The following is a 14,519-nucleotide window of genomic DNA, read 5'->3' as shown; positions in this document are numbered from 1 at the left end:
TCGGTACCGGGCAAATTAGTTGAAACAATAGCTAAGAATAAAATTGTCAGACACATAGAAAAACATAAATTGTTGAGCAATAGACAACATGGTTTCTGTAAAGGGAAATCATGTCTTACTAATCTATTAGAGTTCTTTGAAGGGGTCAACAAACATGTGGACAAGGGGGATCCAGTGGACATAATGTACTTAGATTTCCAGAAAGCCTTTGAAAAGGTCCCACACCAAAGGCGGTTACATAAATTAAACTGTCTTGGGATAAAAGGGAAGGTCCTTTCGTGGATTGAGAACTGGTTAAAAGACAGGGAACAGAGTGTAGGAATTAATGGTAAATTCTCAGAATGGCGAGGGGTAACTAGTGGTGTTCCCCAAGGGTCAGTCCTAGGACCAATTCTATTCAATTTAATTCATGAAATGATTCTGGAGATAGGGGAAACCAGTGAGGTGGGCAAAGTTTGCAGATGATACTATACTACTCAAATAGTTAAGACCAAAGCAGATTGTGAAGAACTTCAGAAAGATCTCACAAAACTAAGTGATTGGGCAACAAAATGGCAAATGAAATTTAATGTGGCTAATTGAAAGTAATGCACATTGGAAAAAATACTCCAACTATACATACACTGTGATGGGGCTAATTAGCTACAACAAGTCAGGAGAAAGATCTTGGAGCCATCGTGGATAGTTCTCTGAAGATGTCCACGCAGTGCGCAGAGGCGGTCAAAAAACAAACAGAATGTTAGAATCATTAAAAGGGATAGAGAATAAGACTGAGAATATATTATTGCCTTATATAAATCCATGGTACACCCACATCTCAGATACCTGTGTACAGAGTGGTCTCCTCACCTCAAAAAAGATATTCTAGCACTAGAAAAGGTTCAGAAAAGGGCAACTAAAATGATTAGGGGTTTGGAGAAGGTCCGCATATGAGGAAAGATTAAAGAGGCTAGGCCCTTCAGCTTGGGAAAAGAGGAGACTAAGGGGGATATGATAGAGGTATATAAAATCATGAGTGATGTGGAGAAAGTGGATAAGGAAGAGTTATTTACTTATTCCATAATACAAGAACTAGGGGTCACCAAATGAAATTAATAGGTAGCAGGTTTAAAAACAAAAAGCAAGTTCTTCTTCATGCAGCGCACAGTCAACTTGTGGAACTCCTTACCTGAGGTGGTTGTGAAGGCTGGGACTATAACAATGTTTAAAAGGGAACTGGATAAATTCATGGTGGCTAAGTCCATAAATGGCTATTAGCCAGGAAGGGTAAGAATGGTGTCCCTAGCCTCTGTTCATCAGAGGATGGAGATGGATGGCAGGAGAGAGATCACTTGATCATTGCCTGTTAGCTTCACTCCCTCTGGGGCACCTGGCATTAGCCACTGTCGGTAGACAGATACTGGGCTAGATGGACCTTTAGTCTGACCCCGTACAGCCATTCTTATGTTTATGTTCATTGTTGAAACTGCTCACAGTAATACACTGAAACTAAACCCACATTTGCATTTCCTATTATTTTTATTTGTACTACATCATAAAACTACTAATGTAAATAATTAGTAATGAACTTCAGTTAAGTTGTCTACTGTATGTCTCTTTTCCTTTTTTAAAAAACACAGCAAACTAAGGCCAGGTCTTCACTGGAAACTTTTGTATATAGGTCGGTTGTGGTGTAATTTTTTTAATGACAGTTTTATACCAGCAAGTGGCCTGGTATGGATGCAGTGGATGTCTCCAAAGTCCTAGGTGTGTACCCTAGCCACTGGACCATCCTTTCTCTCTGACTAAACTGGAGTATTTCCTAACCAAAATAAAAAGTTAAACATTTCCAGAATGTTAATTCTTACCTTTAATTTCCATAGAAATGTAAACATTTATGACCGTCCTATTACGTTCCACATTGTTGTACCACGTAGGGGGTGCATATTTGGGAATCCTCCTTCAATTCCCTCTGCCAGGATTGGTGGAGAGCTGGTGTGCAGGCCTCCATGCATTGGGAGGAGTGTACTGACCACCATCAAAGGGAAGATATTGTGGTGATTTTCTTCAGTGAAGAGACTTGAGAGCAAATAATGCCAATATTAGTTACATTTTTAAAGAAATTCCTTTGCAGTTTCTTGCATGCTACTCCTAGGAAATGGGAGGGGCTGCCTGTAAATATCCACAATGCCACTGCGTTATCCACCTTCAAATCTCTCCTTAAAATGTGATTGCCATGATGCCTACAAATCACTCAGCAGTGCTAAGGCAGTTGTTAAGAAGATGTCACGACACGTTACATTTATCACTGTCGTCTCAGTGTTACCTGGTGCTCCCTCTGTCTGTTTCGTGTATTCTCCTGATAGGTCTTGCCTTATATTTTGATTCAGTAATTTCGGGTAGGACTATCTTATTGTAAGGTATGTGTACAGTCTGTAGCACTGTGAAGCTGGAGTCTCTAGGTTCTACTGCAATACATATACTAAATAATAATGGGAAAGCATGTTCTCCAAAACTAAAAGTTGTCCTCTTCTCTTCAGTTACACTCAAGGTAATGGCAAAAATCAGGAGGCCTTTAAAGTGGTCACATATGAAGGATTTGCCTATTAGACAACTACTTCAGTTGGACTGCATGTGTAGGATAATGATATTTAGCAGCTCTGTAGTGCCTTTGACGGTCAAAGAGCTTTACAGGCATCTGATAACAAATGTATTACATAATCAACAATAGTTAGGAATATTCTTTAATACTCTTAATTGTTCCATATTTTTCTTTTTTGTAGTAATATTAAACACATGAGGGAACAGCTTGATGCACTAGGTCTGTCTTTTAGCTGGGAACGGGTAAGCTTTTTTCTCTTTAAGTGTCTTTTGTTTATGTATGAAAATTATGCAAAATTGAATCTGTATAATTTTAAGTAAAATAGAAACTGTAAGACATAATCTGGGATGGTCACTGCTTCAGACTGTTACACAGCATAATTATACTTGAAACACATTTGGAAATCTTCATTGCCAAACTTTCCCCACTTTTGAGATACTTGTTGACACCACTCTTTTCCACATAATGTGGGGGATGAAAGAAACACTGCTTTTCTTTTAGCATTCATCTCAGTTTTGCATTAGAATAATTCTTCCCTTTGCTTTTTTGCCTATCTACAGTAGAACTTCACAATGCCATAATTAAGGCATTGTATCGATAGTTTTTGTAAGCCCTATGTTTGTGTGCCCTAAAATATTACCTGTAAGCAGAAATTTGCCATATTTGCACTCCCTCTGACCCCGCCCCACACCTTTTCTGTGGTTGTGGTTATCAGAAAGTAAACAAAAAGGTTAAACTTCTTAAAAAGACACTACTATCTAAATTTTTTAAATGTCTTTGGTTTATAAAGTAAAGAGTGCTAAGTGAATTCCCTACTATGATATGGCACTGTGGAAGAGAAGGATAAAATAGCTAATACATACATTGGTTGTTAGTCCATGTATGGTAAGAAATTGTTATAAGGACTGTACTACATCTATCAGTAAATGTGTTAAAATTTAACCTAAATAATAAACCTAAGTGCTCTTAGGAACATTTTCTGTTTGTTGGATAAATGGTTTTCTATTTAAATATTTTTCCAATATTGATTTATGTCGTAGTTTGTGGTATGAAATTCCTTATAGGAATTAATGTGTGTTTAATTTTTAAAAGGATGTAAAGATATGATAGATCAGAGATGGAAAGGAAAAATTAGAAAGAATTTTTTGCTTATTAACCCTGCCTCTTCTCTCTTGCCTTAGGTGTGTGCATTGGAAATGTACACTATAGGATGTATGTATGGCCTTGCACAATATATAAAATATATCAGTCCAGTTCACAGAGTTATGTATGGCCCAATGCACGCTTCATAAAATGTGCATTGAGTGAGGCAGGGCTGCTGTGCATTGTAAGATGTATATTTTCAGATGTGCTTTTTTAATATGCACATATTTATCATATGCAGAGAGTGAAGAAACTGTTCAAAAACAGTTGTTTTTTTTAAATGCTGGATTATTCTGTTGTTGGAGAGACTGTAAAGCACTAGCCTGTATTATTGTAGTTGTCTGTATCACCACTGGAGCGAGGGTAGGAGGGAAGCACATTGGAAGCTGGAAGATCTGTTTAAAACAGAAGTGCTTGAGAAGCAGCTGTTACCAAGGCTTTTAAAGTAAAGAAAATCAGACAAATGACTATGCTATTATGGAAATAAGAATGAAAATTTATTTATTTCTGAAGCACCATACATTGCAGGGTTAGTGCATTTACCAATAGATTGAAGTTATTCACTGCCTTTGAATTCTCAGTGGTAAACTTTAATTATTACTTTAGTATGATTCTGCGTAGAAAGGCAGAGATGTTAATCTTGGGTTTTTATAGCAGGACTATAGCTCGGAAAAGAGAGAGGATTTGTTTTCAGCATGCCAGTATAAGACCTGCCCTCAATTTCCATTAGCCTTAGAGGTAAGGATGCTTAGTTACATGGATAAAGTCTCAGAATCTGTGGCACCACATGTTGCAATGAGATCACTGTTGCAGTTTTAGTGAGATTACAGTTCCCCTGCATAGCCAAGAAGTTGCTTTGGGAAGAACAGGCTAGGAGAGGAAAGTTCACCCAACACATGGTTCACATCTAAATGTTTCCATGCATTTGTAAGCTTTTTCATGTCCAAGAGAGATTTTCTATACATGTAATGAGGAAACTTTTCAAATCATTAAACCTTTGTGTGCCTACTGTAGTGTATCCTAAAGAGCTAAGTATACTATTGCAGATAGTCTTTCAGGAGAGGTAAGAACGTCCATCTACTATTTAGATCTTTTACATAACTTTAAGACATCGGCTAATAGATAAAACTGGCTATTTCTGGGATGTTGGAAACTGAAATGGGAAGGGTATAGGGCTGTTGTGAGACAGGGTTGTCAGACTGAGTAAAGTGAGTCATACCTAATGTTCCTGTTATGGCCAGTTTGTGAGCTTTGCCCTCACCTTCCTAGGACAGCTTATTTAAATATATGCCCCCTTGTTAATTGTTGATGCTTCAGAGGTCTCTAAATATTTGTGGCAGGGTTTGTGACACAACCCTTGCATTGATGGGGTGATTTAAAATGTTTTAGGGACATTTTAGTTTATAGGTTTTTATGGAACATTTTTTGAAACAGGCTAAAAAGAGTTAATTGAAATTCGTAGAGAAGTTGTTACATAGAAGAGAGCAAGCTGGTGAGTTCAGTATTTTGTTTTACTTAATTTCAGATGGCTGGCCCTTTGCAAATATTTAGCTAGGATGTTAATGGCCTGAACAGCTGCTTAGAAATGAAGATACATACTTATTTAATGGAAAAATCAGCTGACATTGCCAGAGACTTATCTCCTGAAAATGATGGGAAAAGAATCTTTATCATGGGTTGATTAAGCTACCCATGGCTCTTTGTCAAAACAGGAATTTTCATTTTTTAGTGGAAATTTATTGATTTTGCTTAAATATGTACCTAATTAATTTCAATAAAGCATGACACATAACAAATATACACTAGAAGAGCATGGTAAAAAAGAATTTAATAAAAATGGAATTTTAATACTTGATATGTATGGCTGTGCTTAAAAAGCTGACTAAATATAGAATTATCTTTGGCTTTGCTGCAAACTCCTGTCCAAGACTAGTGGAACCCAGATGTGGTTTTATTACTGAACAGAGCTATGAAGTAGATAAGTAGATTTCCTGCTGTGACTAGCTGCCTGAGGTCAGGCTCTTGTATCGTTGTTTTTATTAGTTTCTGTCAAAACCTGAAAGATACCTTTTAATGTTTCGGTTTTCATGTTGTAGTCAGCAAAATTGCATAGATAGAATACAGAAGGATCTCATGGCAAACATTATAACATTGTCAAAATGTAGCAACATTATTTCAGAGATCTCATAGTATCAGGGCTGGCTCCAGGCACCAGCCGAGCAAGCTGGTGCTTGGGGCGGCAGATTCCAAGGGGCGGCATTCCGTGCAAACCGTTTTTTTTTTTTTGCGCTTCGCTGCTTCCGCTTCCCCTGCAGGATTTTTTCTTTTGGTTTGCTGCTCCTGCCACCCTGTATTGGGCGACGACGCAGAGCAGGCGAGCTGCTGGGAGCGGTGCCAGTTCTGCAGCAAGCCCAGCACAGCAGCCCGCGTCCCTCCCTGCCTGCCCCCCGCAGCGGCGCAGAGCCCTCTCAGCAGGCGGCATGGCAGAAGGGGCCACATGGCAAGCACCTTGCTTAAGGAAGCCCTGGCTGCCCCTTTCTTTCTCACCCCCTCCCCCCTGCTAGCTAGGGTGTGCACTCTGCTGCCTGGGGTCTGCAGGGCTGGGAGTCTCCCTGCACCCGCGCTCCCATCACCCCGCAGGTATTTTTTTTCTTTTTGGTTTTTTTGTTTTTTCTTCCCTTTGCTGCTCCAGCTGGGCGGCAGGTTGGTTTCCCGCAAACCTCCCCCCCGCCTTTGCTGCTCCAACCGGGCGGCAGGTTGGTTTCGCGCCCCCCCACCCCTTTGCTGCTCCAGCCGGGTGGCAGGTTGGTTTCTGCCCCCCTGTTTGCTGCTCCAGCCGGCCGGCAGGTTGGTTTCGCACCCTCCTGCCCCTTTGCTGTTCCAGCCACCGCGCAGGTGTCAGAAACACATAGTTAAGGGTTAATGTCTCTTTTACCTGTAAAGGGTTAACAAGCTCAGTGAACCTGGCTGACACCTGACCAAAGGACCAATCGGGGGACAAGATACTTTCAAATCTTGGTGGAGGGAAGTCGTTGTTTGTGTTGTTCGTTGTTCTCTCTTGGGACTAAGAGGGGCCAGATGTGCAACCAGGTTTCTCCAGTCTTTCTGAAACAGTCTCTCATGTTCAAAATAGTAAGTACTAGCTAGAAGGCGGATTAGTCTTTTGTTTGTTTTCTTTATTTGCAAATGTGTATTTTGCTGGAAGGATATTTTTACCTCTGTTTGCAGTAACTTGTATCTTAGCCTAGGGGGAGGGAGTCCCTCTAGTCTATATAAGCTGAAGACCCTGTAAACATTTTCCATCTTGATTTTACAGAGATAATTTTTACTTTTTCTTTCTTTAATTACAAGCTTTCTTTTTAAGTACTTGATTGATTTTTTCCCCTTGTTTAAAACCCAAGGGGATTGGGTCTGATCTCACCAGGGGATTGGTGTGGGAAAAGGAGGTGGGGGGAAGATTAATTCCTCTCTGTTTTAAGATCCAAGGAGTTTGGATCAGTGTATCTCTCAGGGTAACCCAGGGAGGGGAAGTCTGGGAGAAGGAAAGGAGGGGGAATTGTTTATTTCCCTTGGTTTTAAGACCCAAGGGGTTTGAGTCTTGGGTCCCCCAGGAAAGATTTTGGGGAGACAGGGAGTGTACCAGACACTGGAATTTCTGCTTGGTGGCAGCGCTATCAAATCTAAGCTAGGAATTAAGCTTAGAAGGGTACATGCAGGTCCCCACTTTCTGGATGCTAAAGTTCAAAGTGGGAATAATACCTTCACAGCAGATTTGTGGGGGGGGTTATTTGTTGTTTTTTTTTTTGCTTGGGGCAGCAAAAAAGCAAGAGCTGGCACTGCTTAGTATATTACCTGTATTTTAAACAAAATATTTAATGGAATTAGTGGAATACTAGTAATGGTCTACATTTTTCAAAAGTTTCTAGTGATTTTTAAATGCCTCAATTATTAGGTGTCCAATTTGAGACACTTAGAGCCCTGATTTTCAGAGATGTTGAGCACCTGCCCTCTGAAAATCAAGCTCCTTTAAGATGTTGCAAGCAGGGCACCCAAAATCACTAGTCATTTTGGAAATATAGGTCATTATATAAAGTTGATGGTACTTTAAATCTCAAAATTTTAGAAGACAGTTGGATATTAGAAATTTAGATCTAGAGTGCCTAAAATGCATTTTTAGAATACAAAATATCCTTTTCATAAGAAGTCTGGTGAACCTGTGTTCTTCATTCTAGTGTTGCTCTAATGAATTTAATGGACATGAAACAACTTAGTTGCTAGTTGCATTGTCATAGGTAGGGACCTACCAAATTCAGGAAATTTTGGTCAATTTCATGGCCAGAGTTTTTAAAATTATTCAATTTCATTATTTTCAGATGTTTACATCTGAAATTTCATGGTGTTGTAACCATGTGGGTCCCAACTCGGATGGCCAGACAGCAAGTATGAAAAACTGGGACAGGAGGTGAGGGGTAATAGGCACCTATATAAGACAAAGCCCCAAATATTGGGACTGTCCCTATAAAATCGGACATCTGGTCATCCTAGTCCCAACCCGAAAGGCAGTCAGGCTATTGCGTGGGGGGGGGACAGGGGGGTTAATTCTGCCCTGCTGCTGGTAAGGGCACTGCCTTCAAAGCTGGGCAATGATAAGAGAGATTACTCTGAAAACCTAGCAGAGCATTACATTTCTTAATCTGTTAGCGTACTAAGTGTTCAAAAGCTGCATGTTTGAAAAAAACATTCTAAGAGACTCTAAAGATATTTAAAGAGTCAAAAGCATTCTAGTCATGCTTTACCTGTTGTTGTCAAGGAAACCAGAGTTTTGGGATTCCTGGCAATAGGATTCTTCCAAAATACCATTATACTAGACAACTACCTCCCACTGTATAGACAACTTTCTGCCACTGTATAAACTGGCTTTTTAAAAATTTTCTTTTCAAGAACTAGTCAATAAAATTTTCACAGAGAAACACATCACCACCAACAAAAGATACAGACTTTGACATAACTCCCTCTCTTTCCATTTTGGGTTCCATCAAAATGAATGCACATTCTCATCAAGCCACCAATTCACAACTAGACAAATTATCGAATTGTAACTCTCTTTATCCTAGAGTACAGTCTTCACGCAAACTTATTTGTGAACCATTTCAACCTGTTCATATAAATTTTAATATAATTTTCATGTAAAAATAATATTCCTTTCTTCCTCATAGTAATTTTTAAAATATAGTAATTCTTTGATATTTTTCTGTAGTTTGATCATTTTAAAATAACCTCTTGTTTACTGCCTGGTTAAGAGTTTAACAGTATATGCAGTACCTACTAATTTTCTTCTCCATCATGGTCATTACTTGTCTCTTTATATCCATCTTAAAAATTTAGAGTCACATCTTCAGCTAAGTCAGCACAATTCCTTTGATTTCAGCTGAGAATCTGGCCTTTATTACTCAAACTGGGCTACTTACAGCTATTGAATTTGTAATGTAAATACAATTTTATGAGGTTGTAAATCATTTTGGAAAGTGGATGAAATGCTGCTGTAGAAATGTTGGTTTGATAACAATTATGCTATATATGGTTGAATAGAAAAGGAAAATCTTGACATTGCACAGCTTTTAGTATGAAAATAAAATAGCTCAGAGAGTTACATTCTTCATTAACTTTGCATTCAATGTAAACAACACATGAAAAAGGAGGTTGCAAGTCCTTCAATAACAAATATTTAACTGCTAGGTAGGAAATGTACTTTGGTCCATCTGCAAAGATCTATGAAAACCAGGAAATTATTTTACGTCCAGCAATCTAGTTTCTACTTGGGTGTCAGAAGACCCATATGATGCCCAAATGGACAGGTCATGTATTAAAAACTGTTTATTTTTTAAAAACGTTTTGGAGAAATGCATCCAGATTTTTTTTTGTTTCCCCTTAATAAGAGGAATTGCAAGTTCAGTGAAACTGTCTTGATATCTGGATGTGTTAGAAAAGAGTGATTACTAATAAATTAAGAAATGGGTTCCCTCTAATTGAGTTATATATTATTCACAAAACTTAGCTGGTCTCACAGCAGGAACAGTTCTCTCTCTCTCAGGCTCCATATATTGCTGATATTAAAAAATAATACCCATGGAAATAGCTTAAAGGTAAACTTCAAAAGTGTTCTCTCTCTCTTTTTTTTTTTTTTAAATGCAAACTGGTTAAGTTCATGGTTCAGTAATAGAAAATAGTATGTGTTTAGCAGACTTTAAAATCACAGATGATCACATTATAAATTAAGGCACTTGAAAATCTGTTCATCCTTTACTTATGAACTGAATCTTGCATCAGAATTCTTTAGATCCTTGCATATTCAGCAACCTTAAATGTAGATTTCCTCTTCTTCCCACGATACTTGGAAGTGGGCCAGAATTTTGACCTAGGCTGGACTTTAAGCGTATGTCTATGCAAGGATAAAAGACTCCCGGCAGGCCTAAGTCAGCTAGCTAAGCCTGTGGGGATAAAAATTGCTGTATAGATATTTGGGCTTCAGGATCCCTCATAGGATTCCAGAGCTTGAGCTCCAGCCCAAATTCAAAGGTCTGCATAGCATTTTTGAGTTCTGCCAGACTGAGTAGGCTGACTTGGACCAGCTGTGGCGATGCCACGGGTCTTTTATTCCCTAAGTCTCCTCTTGGAAATCCTAACCAGAGTCAATAGCTTCCAAAGCTGCACCCCACTCAACTTTAAATTAGCAATGCTGTTTATTCATTTAAATTGAGAATTTGTTTGCAACAGAACCTTTAACTGAACTTCAGACAATAGTGGTAAGGTGCCAATTAACTGATTGTACTAATTCCTCCAGCATAATTCTCCCTGGGTGGGAGAACATAGTGGGCATGAAGGGCCTAAGAAAGGAAATTCCTGAATAAGAATGCATTTTTTCTTTCCATGTCCACCAGTCTTAACAGTGATATATTTCTAGCATTGAGTGTCATCCCTGAGATGGTACAGTAACATTAACTATAAACAATGGTAAAGATACTTTTTGGTGAAAGTAACAGATATATTTGTGGCTAGCCAGTGGACAAAAGGAGGAACGAAAAACTGAGAGGGAAGAAGAAAGAAGGGGGGGGATCTCTTCCCTCAAAAAACTCGTCAAACAACCTGGTGGCTATTTGTCTCTGAATCTGTCACAGACACCGAGGAACACATGCAGTAGGCAAATAAAAAGAATATTTCATTTTTTGTAAATATGGTGGTGTTTTTAACATATATTCTATCTCAGAAGCAAAAATGCTAGTCTTCTAATAGGTCAAAACACGTTCACCTGAACTGCTTTGTGTTATGGCATTTTTTTTGCCTTACCCCACCCCCAAACAAATGATTGGGTGTATGTACTATATATTGGAGGACTGTGCTCACAAGCAAAGGAGCTACATTTGATAGACTGCAGGAAGAATCCTGTCCTGTAGTTTTGCAGACTCATTTTATGAAAGCTTTTCTGGCTTTTTGTATCAGAATAGCTGAATACTTTCAAATCTGTGTTGGGATCATTTGAGGCAGCACAGATAAAACCTTTAATAAACATCTGTCTTTAATTAAAAATGTTAACAAACTAACAAAAGGATATTTCCAAATATAATTTTAGAGTTTTATAATTGGTGTCAAAGTTAGAATCAACACTCACAATTTGTCAGACCACTCTGTTTTATTAGCGCAGCGCTCCGCCAATAGCACTTGGGGCTTGGCTACACTTGCAAGTTGCAGCGCTGGTGAGGGGGTTACAGCGCTGCAACTTACTCGGTGTCCACACTTACAAAGCTCAGCCAGCGCTGCAACTCCCTGGTCTGCTGCGGGTGTAGCGAATCCAGCGCTGGTGATGCAGCGCTGCTCATCAGGTGTGGACACTCACCAGCGCTGTTATTGGCCTCCAGGGTATTAAGAGGTATCCCAGAATTCCTGTCTACAACAAACCGGAAGGTACTCCCCGGAGCTACCAAACACAGCTGCTCTTTGCTCCAGCGAGCGAGCCGAGCCGAGGCTTTGGAATGTTCACAGCTGTTTGCTTGAGGAGACAAACAGCACGGCGGGGGGGGGGGAGTCCCTCGGAGAAGCTGCTTATCTGGTCTGAAGCCTTTTTGCATTTAAGAGTGATTGAGAGAGGGGTGGGGGAAATGGCCAGAACTTGCAAGGCAGGGAGCTGTCACAGTGTCAGCTCCAAAAATCCACTCTCTCTGTCTCCCCCACGCTCCCTGTCACACTCCACCCCACCCCCCTCTTTTGAAAAGCACGTTGCAGCCACTTGAACGCTGGGATAGCTGCCCACAATGCACCACTCCCAACAGCGCTGCAAATGCTGCAAATGTGGCCACACTGCAGCGCTGGTAGCTGTCAGTGTGGCCACACTGCAGCGCTGTTCCTACCCAGCTGTACGACCACAGCTGTAACTCTCAGCGCTGCACATTTCCAAGTGTAGCCATACCCCCAGATAATGTGAGTGGCCATGCAAGACCCAAACAGTCTTATTTATACAGATAAAAGAGCAGGAATTAGACAAAGAGACAAAGAAAGCAACACAGTAAAATTCAGCTGGGGCACAGCATGCATATCCTACTTCCTTACTAACTCTTATTGATTTAAGGCTAATGCTTCACCAATTGTCCTTAAACGGTGCAATTGTTCTATGTTAATGTCTGTATTCCTGACACCTGGATTGCAGCATTCCAACAGTTTTGCTTAAAGGTACAGAAAGCATTTCTTTAATCCTTTCGATTTTCACAATATAATTCATTCTACTTTCACACTGGGGAATATGAGAATTTTATTTTCTCTGTAAGTCTTAATGTGCTAAACTAAAGGCAGAAGGATCGTATTTTCACATTGTCTTTGGGGGTGGTTCTTGGCTTGTCATCATCTGCAGTGACACAAATTCTTGCTGATCTCACACCTTGTTCATTTTTTAGAAAGTCTTTTAATGATTGACTCTGTAATAATGTTGTTGCTCTACCTTTTTTTTCATGACATATAACTTCAGTCCTTCATGGTTATGATGTTAAATAAATTATGGGTTTGACTGATCTCTTTGCTGTTTGGTGATATGAGAGCACATCCGTTTCAGTGATGTATTCTCCTTTATCTCCTCATGAATGGCAAGCCAGGTCACCACCTACAGGAGAGAATACAAATGAGATTCTGTTTGCACTATTTTAAATTGAGAACGTCATCTCCTATAGTTTCAAATGATAACCTGCCCATCAGGATCAGATGGCCTCTGTCCATTTTCTTTCTTTTATCTTAACTTTTTTTGATAGCTTGTTTCAGTTAGTTTATGGATATGAGGCTACTATCCTATCCTGATGTACAAAAAAAAAAAGGTTCAATTGGGACTGATTCTCCACTCTCTTCCATCACTGGTATTTACATGGACATAAGTACTTTGACTTCACTGGAGCTATGCCAGTATAAAGCTGGCATCACAGAGTGGAGAACCAGGCTAAATTAATTGAATATGCAAATAATACCAAATGTGTACTGTATTGTCTGAGGCCTGGTCCACACTAAGCCGTTAAATCGATTTTAACAGCGTTAAATCGATTTAACGCTGCACCCGTCCACACTACAGTGCTCTTTAAATGTGAGGTCTTCATGAGAAGGAGCAGCGGGTTACAGAGTGCCACCTCGCAGCTCGATTGTTTGAACCACCCTCCACTCCAATTGTTCGCCATCTCTTCCGTCACCCCAGCCGTGTTATTAACGCAGTGGGGAAGTGCTTTCTGCACCCGCCCACTCCACTCCTGGACAGTGTTCAACCAAAAGGCTTTCATTACATTTGAAATGTGCTTAATAGCCTTTTCCTTCCCTCCTATCCTCCTCCCAAACAAACCCGGTCACCTTCCTTGATAGATTCTCTGCATCTTTTTAAATTACTGTTTAACAAAGTAATACATGCGCAAAGGGGGATGTGGGTTGCTTACAGGGAATGTCTTTTAATAAAGGAATACATGTTTTTAAAGATTGTAGGCTTTATTCCATTAAGCAAGCTGTAATCAAATGGGAGAGGGTTGGGCTTTTTACAGGGTAAGGAGTCAATTGAAGTTGGTGGGGGTTCTTGAGGGGAAGCGAAACACAGCAGTCACCACACGTACCCTGGCCCGTGATGAAACTGCGTTTCAAGGCTTCTTGATGCGCCACCTCTTCTGGTTTGCTCTGTTCTAGTCGCCCTGGAGTCTGGCGCGTGTGCATAATTCAGCGGCCAGGGTGATTTGCGCCTCAAACCTCCCACCCCGCCATAAAGGTCTCCCCGCGTTACTCTCACAGAGATGTGGAGCACCACACGCAAGCAGCCCATAACAAGGGACATTGGTTGGCTTGTGGTGGCTGAGCGAGGCAGTATGGTGCGCGTAGCACGCCTTTTAAACGCCAAATGGCACATTACTTACCACATCCTGCACTTGCTCAAGCTGTAAGTGAACAAGCTCACTGACCCACTGTCCAGGTTGCCTGTGTTATGGCTTCTCTGGAGCCTGGCATCAAGGGTTAGGCCTGGGTCCCCCAGAGATAACGACAGGCATTTCAACATCGCACCAAGCTTGTATTTCTGGCTCTGGGAAGTAATTCCCTTGCTGCAGCCGTTTAAACTAGTAGTGCTTCTGAAGGACACAAGCGATTCATGGAACCTTACTGGCCATCCCACGTGGCATGTTGGTGAACGCGTCCCTTGGTGATCCACCAGGCTTGCAGACACTAAGTTACCCCTTGCGGTTTCACGTACTGGGTGCCCTTGGTGCGCTCCGGGGCAAGATAGGATGTATGGTTC

General features: G+C 40.5%; 1 protein-coding gene across 2 annotated transcripts in view; it reads left to right on the top strand.

The window, feature by feature from the left end:
* LARS2 (leucyl-tRNA synthetase 2, mitochondrial) overlaps positions 1 to 14,519 on the top strand; it is a 128,302-nt gene that overhangs the window by 28,431 nt on the left and 85,352 nt on the right. For both annotated transcript variants that reach the window (XM_032803182.2, XM_032803185.2), the window contains exon 5: positions 2,763 to 2,823. In XM_032803182.2, the coding sequence (XP_032659073.1) occupies positions 2,763 to 2,823 (61 nt within the window). The remainder of the gene's footprint in view (positions 1 to 2,762; positions 2,824 to 14,519) is intronic.

The sequence above is a fragment of the Chelonoidis abingdonii genome, chromosome 2, assembly GCF_003597395.2.
Source record: "Chelonoidis abingdonii isolate Lonesome George chromosome 2, CheloAbing_2.0, whole genome shotgun sequence".
NCBI lineage: Eukaryota > Metazoa > Chordata > Testudines > Testudinidae > Chelonoidis > Chelonoidis abingdonii.
The sequence above is the reverse complement of the archived record's forward strand: the minus strand, read 5'-3'. Positions and strand labels throughout refer to the sequence as shown.